Below are 12,686 nucleotides of genomic sequence, written 5' to 3' on the forward strand. Positions count from 1 at the left end.
GGCGAGGCGACCAACACAGTGGGAATCCCCCAATGAAATGTTGGGTCAGGGCGAGTCCATCGAGCCAAAACTCTGGCCCGGTTACACCGCACTAAGGCTAAGCGGGCCACGCTTGGATTCATGAAACCCACCATTAAAATATTGAAGCCTGGTGACTTCATTGGGCTACAACGAACGCTCATTAAGCCGTGCTAAGGCTCTACGAGCCAACCCCGAGGCTCACCGATTCAAACTTAGGGCCCATTAAGTAACGCCGGGGCCTTGCGTGCCACGCTAGGCCCCGGCGAGCCACGCCGACGTTCAATCGACACGCACGAGGGGGCTCGCTGAACCAAAACGGGAGGGGGCTCCGTGAGGCTCCCAAAGGTTTAGTCGGCGAGGCTACGCCACGCCAGGACCCCCCCCCCACGCCCTTGTGAGTCACGCCGGGGCAATGCTGGCCGGGCACGGCACCTTTCGCGCACAAAACAAATGAATGAACGAGAACCGCCACCAATGCCACAGGGCGAGCGGCCAATCCAAGATGAGATTCGGGAGTCGTTGACACCAGCGACGGGCGAAGGGGAATGGGGGGAGGATGGGCGGCAATCGCGACCTCGATTGAGCGCGCGTCGTTTGGCGAGGTGACCGAATTGTGCCGACGTGCAAGCGGGGACGAGCGAGCGTGAGGAGGGAAGAGGAGGAGGACGACGAGGTGAGAGTGGGTACCTTGTAAAACGCCCCATTGGAGCCGCGCACCTCCACCGAGACGTCGTCCATCTTGCGCGCGCTGCGCATTCTGGGATCGCCTCCCTCGCGCGTGACGTCACCGGGACTGGTGACGACGTCACGCGTGGGCCCCCCCCCCCAAGCGCCATTGGACAATTTGGCGACCCCTCCCCTCCTCCTCCCCCCTTCCCCCTCCCTCCCTCCTCCCCACCCCTCCCCCTCCAATCCCCGAGTTCGATTCCTGCTCACGGCCACTACCAGTGACGATTATCTGAACCGGTCCTTTGGTGGGCCTTCCCCTAAGTCCACTCAGCCTCAAAGGACTACAGTGCCTCCTCCATCGGTGCTGCTGCTCGCTCACGGCACTTGCCCCAGCAGTCTGTTAAAGGCTAAACGGGGGGGGGGGGATATTTTTATTTTAATGTAGCCACTAGAGGCGCTAGCAGACATCACACGGGCAGGACTTGACTGGACCATTCAAAACCATGGCTGGCTGCTGGCTGGGCTCCTGCCCACCACGACAGCAACTATTGTTAGTGGCTGCGGGCCGTTGCCACCAAAACTAGCTGGGTAACTCATGTCAACACATCACGGTTTACCCCGTATTCTTGTACAGGGCAATTGAGTTTTCAGGTCCATACGGCGTGCAGCCGTTTCAATAAATAAAATGTCTATTTGTTTGTGTTTCTACCTTGTGATGGGATGTTGTAGGATGAACGTTGAGATTTATAAGTGGCACGGGGTGACCAAAAAGGTCTGAATTAGTGTGTGTAATAAGGTGGGGCACTGATAAGGGGTTGACAGGTACGGTAACTGGCTTCAAATAAACACGAAAGCTGAATTGAAACGGCGTAAGAAGACGTTCGGACATCACAATCACAATATAGAGCGACACGGCGGAGGTGTGAGTAACGACTACAGAAGACTGACCACGGTTCATTTGTGCTTTATTCGGGCGATTATATCACCAAAATATTATTTAAACCCTCGATAATACTGCGTATAAACAAAAACAAATCACAATTATATTTTGGTACTTTATTATTACATATTTTGTATTTTAATGATCAATAATATTATCATCTGTTTTATGTAAGAATTAAATAACGTGTATTTTTCGTGCTCCGAGTAACGAAGGGTTCATCTTCTTGGTTCTTTCGGTAAAGTCACGTAGAATGGAAACAAAGTAATAAAAATAAAACATAATAAAATAAAATGAAATTCTCACGACGTTTCGGCCGCAACACAAGTAGCCTTCTTCAGGTGAAGGAATAGAACTGTCGGGACGACAGCGCTTCAATGAACGAAGGGTTGTGAGATGAGCATGAACAAGACAGATAAATGCGTTCCTTACTCGCATTTTTCTGTAAAACTAAAAATATATATTTCAAGAAGTGGCTTTAGCAATGTGGGATGGCTGATGTAAGGTTAATTTAGAAAATAACTCAACACATTCGTCAACGTTGACATTTATTGAGGGGCTCTCCGATGTCTTTGTGTGGTCTGCGACTGTTTTTGTTGGTGGTTTTGCCGCTTTGCCCAGGCTTGCATTGTGTAATAAATGAACTGAACTGCGTTGAAATATCGGACTTAAAATTGTATTCATATTCAGTGGCTTGCTTACCTTTTACCTTTACTTTGCACTCCCATCATTTTTTTGTTTTTTGTTTGTTGTTTATAACTTGCTGACCCGCCCCTTGACTGAACGCCTGTGAAACAAAGAGCTTCATAGCTCATCGGATTCCTCCTAAAGACTCTTGAGTGTGAACGCTGGTGGTTATACAAGGGGGAAAAATACGATGCGACGTTTCGGGCAATGGTCGTTCGTCTTGCAGAAGGGTCACATCCCCGAAACATCGCCGATTTGTTCTTGTGCACCACTGCAAACCAAATAATTAGTTTAATTTCATCTCCATTACGCTAGTGGAGGCATTTGTCGCAGATGCCCTTACCCCCCCCCGCCCCATTTCCTTATTACCCCCCCCCCTCCCTGGCACGAGACTACCCCCAGCCCCCCTCTCCTCCCGCAGCCCCCACCCCCAATCCCACCCCCCTCCTCCTCGTCCGACCCCTCCCCTCGCCCCCCCGCGCCCCGCACTGGGCTCCCCCCCCCCCCACACCTATGAGTGGTAGAAGTGAAATTAGAGAGGAGCCAATCAGAAGGCGCGGTGGGCGGTGCTGTGATCTCCAGCCAATCAGAACGCTGGGGGCAAGACGTTAAATTAATATTTCTCTACATTGCAGGCACGTTACATTATCAGCCATGGTCGATCCACTTCTGGATGAGGGCCTCCCCACGCCTTGTTAGGCATAGCTGTCAAACCATACGATTAACCTCGTATTCTTGTACAGGGAAATTGAGCTGTAAGGTCCGTACGGCGTACAGCCGTTTCAAATAAAACAAATTTGTGACTATTTGCTTGTGTCTCTCCCTTGTGATGGGACTTTTTAGGATGAACCTTGAGGTTCATAAGGGGCACGGGGGTGGCCAATAATGTCTGAATTGGTCTGAAATAAGGTAGGGCACTGATAAGGGGTCGCCAGGTATGTTGTTAGGTCGTTGTGATTATTTAACCATACTTCACCATCCTGGTGAGTGCGGGTTGGTGATAGGTGGGGGAGTGTAGTTCCCCGCTGCCCTCTACTGCCCGTGACGAAGCGACGCAGCTGCCCTATACCGCCTCTCTTATGCACGACTGTCGCGCCGTCGAGGCAAATTAGTTTATTGCGGTCTATGGGGGGGAGGGGGGGGACTTCAGCGGTAGGCCTTCATCCAGCAGTAGAGTGACAATCGGCTGCATGTTATGTACAAGGGGAGCACGTGCGTGTCATGTGACGCGCGCCACGCACGTGGTATCCCATTGGCGTTTACCACGTGCACTGACGATTGACGTTTACCACGTGCACTGACGATTGACGTTTACCACGTGCACTGCCAATTGACGTTTACCACGTGCACTGCAAACTGACGTTTACCACGTGCACTGCCAATTGACGTTTACCACGTGCACTGCAAACTCACGTTTACCACGTGCGCTGCCGATTGACGTTTACCACGTGCACTGCCGATTGACGTTTACCACGTGCGCTGCCGATTGACGTTTACCACGTGCACTGCCGATTGACGTTTACCACGTGCGCTGCCGATTGACGTTTACCACGTGCACTGCAAACTGACGTTTACCACGTGCGCTGCCGATTGACGTTTACCACGTGCGCTGCCGATTGACGTTTACCACGTGCGCTGCCGATTAACGTTTACCACGTGCACTGCCAATTGACGTTTATCACGTGCACTGCAAACTGACGTTTACCACGTGCACTGCCGATTGACGTTTACCACGTGCGCTGCCGATTGACGCAGCGGGTAGAAGCCGTTGCCTGCCGAGAATCTTGAGGCCGCATAACCCCCAATTTTCACACAAATAGCACAGCTCCCTAGCGAGCGGCGGCGCAGGAGTTTTCACGCCTCTGCTCTGTGCGGTGGCCATGATTCTGGTGCACGCGAAGGCTTTGCCACTGCCTAACACAGGTGTGTGTGTGCGCGTCTACACAATGTATATCTGATTATACTCGATGTAAAAAGGGATGCCGAGAGGCGAACGCAATTAATTTACCGAAGTAAACGGCTCGTTTAACGCGCTGGATGCGTTCCTGAAAGGTGGCGCGTTAAGTGGGGAATTACTGCTCCTGAATCACATTTTTTGCACTCTGAAATCAGCCTGAAGTCATCCCATGGCAAGACAAAGAGCTGAGATGAGGGTGCGCCGCCGCGATGCTGTATCATTCCGCGTACTGTGTCGAACCGCAGCGCAGCTCAAGAAATAAGTTTGCCGTCGACCGCTCAGAAAGCGCGTTATAACGGGCGCCTTGTGCGGAAAGTGCGCCCGAATTAAAGCACCGGGTTATGACGAAAACGCATCGTGTGAACACGCGCGAAGCAAAGGAGTTCCTGTACATTTGTACTCACCGGGTCTAAACGGCTTGTGAATTCACGGAGGGCGCTCGACTCATTGCCGAGGTGCTGGGCAGCTGCGCGCACACGAGCCAATTTCATCGCTCCATCTCCTCCGTGAACTTTTTACACGCTTTTTATTAACTCACTGTCTATTTTTTTATTTAAAGCTTTCGTGACTGCAGTAATTCATATTCTTAGCTCTTTCGGTGAAGTCACGTTGAAGGGAAACAATAAAATAATAAAAATATATAAAACAATAAAAATTCTCACGACGTTTTGACCATAACACAAACGGTCGTCATCAGGTGTGTCGGTCCGCATTAATTTATTTTCAAACGGCGCATTTATTTATTTATTTAAAACACACGTACACCAAGCTCTTAAGGCTAATGGTTACTCCGACTATACAATCCGCAAAGCTATCACTCCAACCATGAAGAAGGACCCTCTTGAGGAGCCTTTCAAAACCATCACTTTACCCTACATTGCGGGGATCACAAAAAAGATATCCAAAATCTTGAATAAACACAAGATCCAGGTCCGTTTCAACACATTACATAAAATCCGTGATCTGGTTCCGTCTGTAAAAGATGTGATTCCGGACATACAGTACCCTGGTGTCTACAAACTAAGGTGCCTCTGTGGTAGTAGTTACATTGGAGAAACCAAACGCCATGTCTCGGACCGCATTCGTGAACACAAAGCAGACCTTAAACACGGTAGGACCAACACCTCGGCCGTGGAAGATCATTGTTATAATTCAGTAGGCTCACATGACATTGACTTCTCCAAGACAGAGGTTCTTTGCAAGCCATCTGGCTACCATGAGAGATTCGTTCATGAGGCTATCCACATATACAAGCACGGAGACAATTTCAACCGAGAAGATGGATTCTGGCTTAGCAATCATTGGAAAGATTTGATAAACCATTTCAGGTCTTAATTGATTGTTCACGCTTACAGTGGCTTTCAGACAGCATACATTAATTTTTCGTCTCCCCCTTCCTCTTTTCAGAACATAGATGGACTAGTCCTTCTAAACAAACTGCCAAATCGCTGCGCGTGGCGCTGACGGTTTTAATAAATAAATAAAAGCGCAGTTTTTTAATAAATTGATGCAAACCGACACACCTGATGACGACCCTTTGTGTTATGGTCGAAACGTGAGAATTTTTATTGTTTTATATATTTTTTATTATTTTATTGCTTCCCTTCAACGTGACTTTACCGAAAGAGCTAAGAATATGAATTACTGTCTATTGTTGTTGTATCCTCAAATCTTGTAACTCAATTTTAATCCACTTCCCAATATGGTATCGACTGCAAACTTGGTATACTTATGTCATACTGATGACAAAACTATATTCTATCATTAAAAATATATTTTTAAACATTATTTTTTATATGTTATGTTTCGGCTTGGGTCTAATTGTCCACGCTCAACTGACGTTGGCTGTAATTGGCCACGGTACCGTACGTCGTGGCAAGCTTCGGGGCCACTTCCTGGAGTCGTGGAGTTCTTACATTACTCGTACGGTACATTTACTTAAAGCGTATTAAAAAAAAAAAGTTTTAAAAAATATTACTTTTTTTTGTTCTCGACCACCGGCCATCATCCATCCCATCCAGCCACGTGTCCAACTGGAGGCCCAAGTTAAATGCGTGTCGCAAACCCTCCTCCACCCGACGCAGCCAAATGAATAAGGCAGTCACGTGACGAACACGCGTGCCAATGTATTACCGCTTCAGCACACCGGTGTGTTGGAGAGCGATCCACACACACAATTAAACCATTGGAGGTGTATGACAACACATGTAGCTTCCACAATCTCAACTTGTCTCAAACTTTCTGGTGCTAATTCACGCGTTCCTATTTTTTTGTCTTCCAACCTACAGTCTGTTCGATGGGGCCGTCCATAAATGACGTCACGCGATTTTTGACAATTTTTTACCCCCCCATAGTCATACGGCGTCACAAAAAGTCAGACCCCCCCTCAAATATGACGTCACAAAGCTCTGCCCCCCCAAAATATATATAAAACATGCTTCATATCGCTTTAAACTATTGTCATTGTAGTGTGTATTCAATGTGGCGCTGCACTGTTGTTGTAGGAGAAAACATTTATTAAAAAGTCTATTTAATTAAGTAGAACGTGTTGTCTATATTTATTTAAAGTTGCGAATTTTGATGTGACGTCACATTTCTCAAACCCCCTCGTCAACACATCGTCACAAATGTCTGACCCCCCCCCCCTCCCTAGGTGCGTGACGTCATTTATGGACGGCCCCTATAACGCCACGTGTTTTCATTACGCGAATTTTATACAACGCAATGAATGTATATATTTTTTTAACGTGGATGCGAATCTGATATAACGCGATTAAGTGAACAGAGAACCACGTCAGGCGAGTATGAATAAGCGGTCGTACGTTTCCCTCGGCGTAGCATTATAAGGCAGGATGCTGCTGGATGCTTCTAGATGCTACCCATGTGTCTCAGCCTTTGTTCACCCTGCATACGCATCTCACGTGTTACCGTGGACTCTGCTTCACCACCCCCCCCCCCCCCCCCCAATATCATTCATTATAACGCGATTTTCCATCACGCGGTGTTCTTTAGAAACGCAACTACCGCGTTATATGAGAACACACTGTTCGCACGGTAACTCCAATGTGAAATCCGCACGCTGCGATTGCATCGTTCGAGAGGGAATCGGGCGATTTAAAATCAATGAAAAATATGGCTTCATAATGTGCGCCAACCGGATGTGGGGGGAAAGACAAATAAACAACCACACGTTTATATTATTGGTTCTTTCGGTAGTCACGTTGAAGGGAAACAATAAAAGAATATATATAAAACAATAAAATTCTCACGACGTTTCGACTGTTTCGACTTCTCCAAGACAGAGGTTATTTGCAAGCCATCGGGCTACCATGAGAGATTCGCTCATGAGGCTATCCACATATACAAACACAGAGACAATTTCAACCGAAAAGATGGATTCTGGCTTAGCAATCATTGGAAGGATTTGATAAACCATTTCGGGTCTTAATTGATTGTTTACGCTTACGGTGGCTTGCAGACAGCATACATTAATTTTTCGTCTCCCCCCTCCTCTTTTCCGAACATAGATGGACTCGTCCTTCTAAACAAACTGTCAAATCGCTATCCGTGGTGCTAACGTTTTAAAAATGAATAAATACAAACCGCCACTTCTTTCAAATGTTACTTGCCATTGGTTTTTCACACCTGATGATGACTGCGTTACAGTCGAAACGTCGTAAGAATTTTATTGTTTTATATATATTATTATCTTACTGTTTCCCTTCAACGTGACTTTACCGAAAGAACCAAGAATATGAATCACTGCAGTTACGAAAGCTTTAAATAAAATTTTTACCACACGTTTGTTTTGCAGCTGATGAAATGCTACCCACCCCCTGGAAGGCAACGTACAGAAAAGGTGAGTGGACTTGAGGAGGGGCCAACACACCCCTGAGGCGTTTTTTTTTGGGTCAGATCGCGTTAAGTATAAATGTTGTGTCAAGTAACCCTCCACCACCCGACGCAGCCAATAAGTAAGGGATTTGTCACTTCAACAAAACGCGCCAATTGTTTTACTACTTCAGCCCACCGGTGTGTTGGAGAGTAAATCCACAACATTTACAATCTGAGTAGTACGACGTTTCGCTGGCAATTACATCAGCCAGCATCATCGGGCGATTTGCCAGAATAGTGAAGCAATCCACGTGATTCCGGTCTTAAATAGAGCAGCAGCAAGACGACTTCATCACTGAACTCATCAGGTGCAGAGATCAGAGGCGGAGGAGGGGTACTTGTATAATAGATTAGTAATCAGTTAATCAGTATGTCTTTCCTCTATGAGGAATTTAAATTGTAAGATGTATTGCTTAATAATACGCTTCCAGGCCGTACTAAGCCTTTAGTTGTCAGAGCGGTTCAAATCAACCCACACCTCATTCACTGCATCTCAACTTCAGTCGTGCCATATAATAATTCTTATATATGCACATGCAAATCCGTTTGTTGTCCCATTACTGGATGAAGGCCTGTCCATGCTATGTGGTGCTTGGGGGGGGGGGGGGGGGGGTGGGGGTTAATTGACCATACTTCTTCACGCTGGTCAGCGCAGGTTCGTGAAGGCATGGGGCAAAGGCGTGGGAGCATACAGGTACGGTACAACAAAGGATGTTGCTGCAATAATCTGGCTCAAGCACTCTCAACAACAGCCATACGAAGAACCGGCCTGCAAGAGTTTGGCGGGGGGGGGGGGGGGGGCGATGTTGCTTTTCGTTATTTCAATTCAGTGACCGCTGGATGAGTTCACATTTGGCACCTTCCGCAGATCTTCCGGAAATGATGGATAACTTGGAGGTGTCCCCGAAGGCGGTGGTCGACGACTTCCTCGAGGCGCTGCTGGCTTCGATGTTCGTGCTGGCCTGCTTCGGCTGGCTCTTGCACACCGTCTACGCCGCCAAGACGCGCCAAGCGGAACGCGGGCAAGTGCCACGGGTCTCGTCGTTGCAAGATACATCCTTGACACGTGGGGTGTCGTCGCAAAAAATATTCGGATTCATAATTGCGGTTTTGGGCTATGCATGTACAGTGAGGGAAAAAAGTATTTGATCCCCTGCTGATTTTGTACGTTGCCCCACTGATAAAGAAATGACAGTCTATAATTTTAATGGTAGGTGTATTTGAACAGTGAGAGACAGAATAACAACAAAAAAATCCGGAAAAACGCATGTCAAAAATGTTATAAATTCATTTGCATTTTAATGAGGGAAATAAGTATTTGACCCCCTCTCAATCAGAAAGATTTCTGGCTCCCAGGTGTCTTTTATACAGGTAACGAGCTGAGATTAGGAGCACATTCTTAAAGGGAGTGCTCCTAATCTCAGCTTGTTACCTGTATAAAAGACACCTGTCCACAGAAGCAATCAATCAGATTCCAAACTCTCCACCATGGCCAAGACCAAAGAGCTCTCCAAGGATGTCAGGGACAAGATTGTAGACCTACACAAGGCTGGAATGGGCTACAAGACCATTCATCTTCTTTGGTTCTTCAGTAAAGTCACGTAGAATGAGAATCAAATAATAAATTGATAAAATAAAATAACACAATAAAATTCTCACGACGTTTTGGCCACAACACAAGCGGCCTTCATCAGGTGAAGGGACGAGACTGTCTGGAGGACAGCGCTGGAGCAAAAAAGCCACGCTCAGATCACGACCTTTAAGCTGTGTGAGAAGAAACAAAGCGCCTTGACAAAGGAATTAGCATAGAATTTAGCATTGAAATAGCTGAGTGATTAGCTTGTGACTGGCCACAGAAATGGCTATGTTAAAGTTAAAGCATACACATCCGCAGAGGCACCCCTTGACAAAGGAATTAGCATAGAATTTAGCATTGAAATAGCTGAGTGATTAGCTTGTGACTGGTCACAGAAATAGCTATGTTAAAGTCAGAGCATACACATTCACAGAGGCACCTAGTACAAATCAAACAGGAGAATTTAGCATTGAAATAACTAGGATAATTTAGCATTGAAATAACTGAGTGATTAGCTTGTGACTGGTCACAGAAATGGCTATGTTGAAATCAAAGCCTACACATCTGAGCTATTCACAGTAACTGGGTATACACTACAATATATAATGAATACTATATAGTGAACCAATAAAAAAACTAAAATATTAATTACCTCAATGTTATCAATAAACTCTATACATTCTACAATCAGCTAAGCTACCAACAATAAGTCGTTATATATCACAATGCTATATGGCGAAAAAATGGGTGGATTCTTACCCTCAACTTTAGCAACACCGATAGCTACGGGCCCCGTTCAGACGGACGAGTTAATCCATGGTCGGAACAGAGGAGGGGGAGAGAGACAGATGCGAGGCGCTGTTATACTCAATGTTGTAAACCATACCATTAACCCTGGTGTGAGAGAGAGAAGATGAATCCTTGCAGTCACGAAAGCTTTAAATCGAAAAATACAAGACCATTGCCAAGCAGCTTGGTGAGAAGTTGACAACAGTTGGTGCGATTATTCGCAAATGGAAGAAACACAAAAGAACTGTCAATCTCCCTCGGCCTGGGGCTCCATGCAAGATCTCACCTCGTGGAGTTGCAATGATCATAAGAACGGTGAGGAATCAGCCCAGAACTACACGGGAGGATCTTGTCAATGATCTCAAGGCAGCTGGGACCATAGTCACCACGAAAACAATTGGTAACACACTACGCCGTGAAGGACTTAAATCCTGCAGCGCCCGCAAGGCCCCCTGCTCAAGAAAGCAAATATATATGCCCGTCTGAAGTTTGCCAATGAACATCTGAATGATTCAGATGACAACTGGGTGAAAGTGTTGTGGTCAGATGAGACCAAAATGAAGCTCTTTGGCATCAACTCAACTCGCCGTGTTTGGAGGAGGAATGCTGCCTATGACCCCAAAAACACCATCCCCACCGTCAAACATGGAGGTGGAAACATTATGCTTTGGGGGTGTTTTTCTGTTAAAGGGACAGGACAACTTCACCGCATCAAAGGGACGATGGACGGGGCCATGTACCGTCAAATCTTGGGTGAGAACCTCCTTCCCTCAGCCAGGGCATTGAAAATGGGTCGTGGATGGGTATTCCAGCATAACAATGACCCAAAACACACGGCCAAGGCAACAATGGAGTGGCTCAAGAAGAAGCACATTAAGGTCCTGGAGTGACCGAGCCAGTCTCCAGACCTTAATCCCATAGAAAATCTGTGGAGGGAGCTGAAGGTTCGAGTTGCCAAACGTCAGCCTCGAAACCTTAATGACTTGGAGAAGATCTGCAAAGAGGAGTGGGACAAAATCCCTCCTGAGATGTGTGCAAACCTGGTGGCCAACTACAAGAAACGTCTGACCTCTGTGATTGCCAACAAGGGTTTTGCCACCAAGTACTAAGTCATGTTTTGCAAAGGGGTCAAATACTTATTTCCCTCATTAAAATGCAAATCAATTTATAACATTTTTGACATGCGTTTTTCTGGATTTTTGTTGTTGTTATTCTGTCTCTCGCTGTTCAAATAAACCTACCATTAAAATTATAGACTGATCATTTCTTTGTCAGTGGGCAAACGTACAAAATCAGCAGGGGATCAAATACTTATTTCCCTCACTGTATGGGTCTCTGTGTGAGTCTATGGGTCTGTGTGTGAGTCTATGGTTCTCTGTGTGAGTCTATGGGTCTATGTGTGAGGTGTGAGTCTATGGGTCTGTGTGAGTCTACGAGTCTGTGTGTGAGTCTATGGGTCTCTTTCTGCGTCTATGGGTCTCTGTGTGAGTCTATGAGTCTCTGTGTGAGTCTATGGGTCTCTGTGTGAGTCTATGTGTCTCTGTGTGAGTCTATGGGTCTCTTTCTGCGTCTATGGGTCTGTGTGAGTCTATGAGTCTCTGTGTGAGTCTATGGGTCTCTGTGTGAGTCTATGTGTCTCTGTGTGAGTCTATGGGTCTCTTTCTGCGTCTATGGGTCCATGTGTGAGTCTATTAGTCTCTGTGTGAGTCTTTGGGTCTCTGTGTGAGTATATATATGAAAGTTGAATTTCTTTCGCAGCGTACATAGCCGACCGTGCTAATCGGAGGTGCTGGGGGAAGGACAGCAAACTAAACACAAACAGCAGTTAGAAAGAAATTCGTTTTCCCATATAGATTTAAAAGTGCATAGCTCCAGTGGCTTCCTAGTATCTGAAGGGTTAAAAGAAGGAATGATCTGGACGTCTTTGTTGTAAGCCCCTCCACTATCCGACACGGCCAAACAAATTAAATTGCCACGTGTACAAGTGTTCACCAATGTGCTTATAATTTATGTTTCATCGAACTTGTACGTTGAAGGAAAATGTTCACAACCAAATTTAGTAAACTGGGGGGGGTCCACTTTCTATAACGTTTTGATTCAGGCCTTCTAAAAGGCTCTTATAATTTAATTGACGGTACACGGAACGTCGGGCT

The 12,686-nt window shown here is 46.4% G+C and overlaps 1 protein-coding gene across 2 annotated transcripts in view; it reads right to left on the minus strand.

The window, feature by feature from the left end:
• LOC116956327 (RNA-binding protein FXR1-like) overlaps positions 1-836 on the minus strand; it is a 35,999-nt gene extending 35,163 nt beyond the window's left edge. For both annotated transcript variants that reach the window (XM_032977859.2, XM_032977858.2), the window contains exon 1: positions 709-836. In XM_032977859.2, the coding sequence (XP_032833750.1) occupies positions 709-777 (69 nt within the window). In that variant the 5' untranslated portion in view covers positions 778-836. The remainder of the gene's footprint in view (positions 1-708) is intronic.
• Between the last annotated feature and the right edge of the window lie 11,850 nt (positions 837-12,686).

Source organism: Petromyzon marinus, chromosome 64 (assembly GCF_048934315.1).
Source record: "Petromyzon marinus isolate PM22_M1 ecotype Great Lakes invasive population chromosome 64, UKy_Petmar_22M1.pri1.0, whole genome shotgun sequence".
In the NCBI taxonomy this organism is placed as follows: Eukaryota; Metazoa; Chordata; class Hyperoartia; order Petromyzontiformes; family Petromyzontidae; genus Petromyzon; species Petromyzon marinus.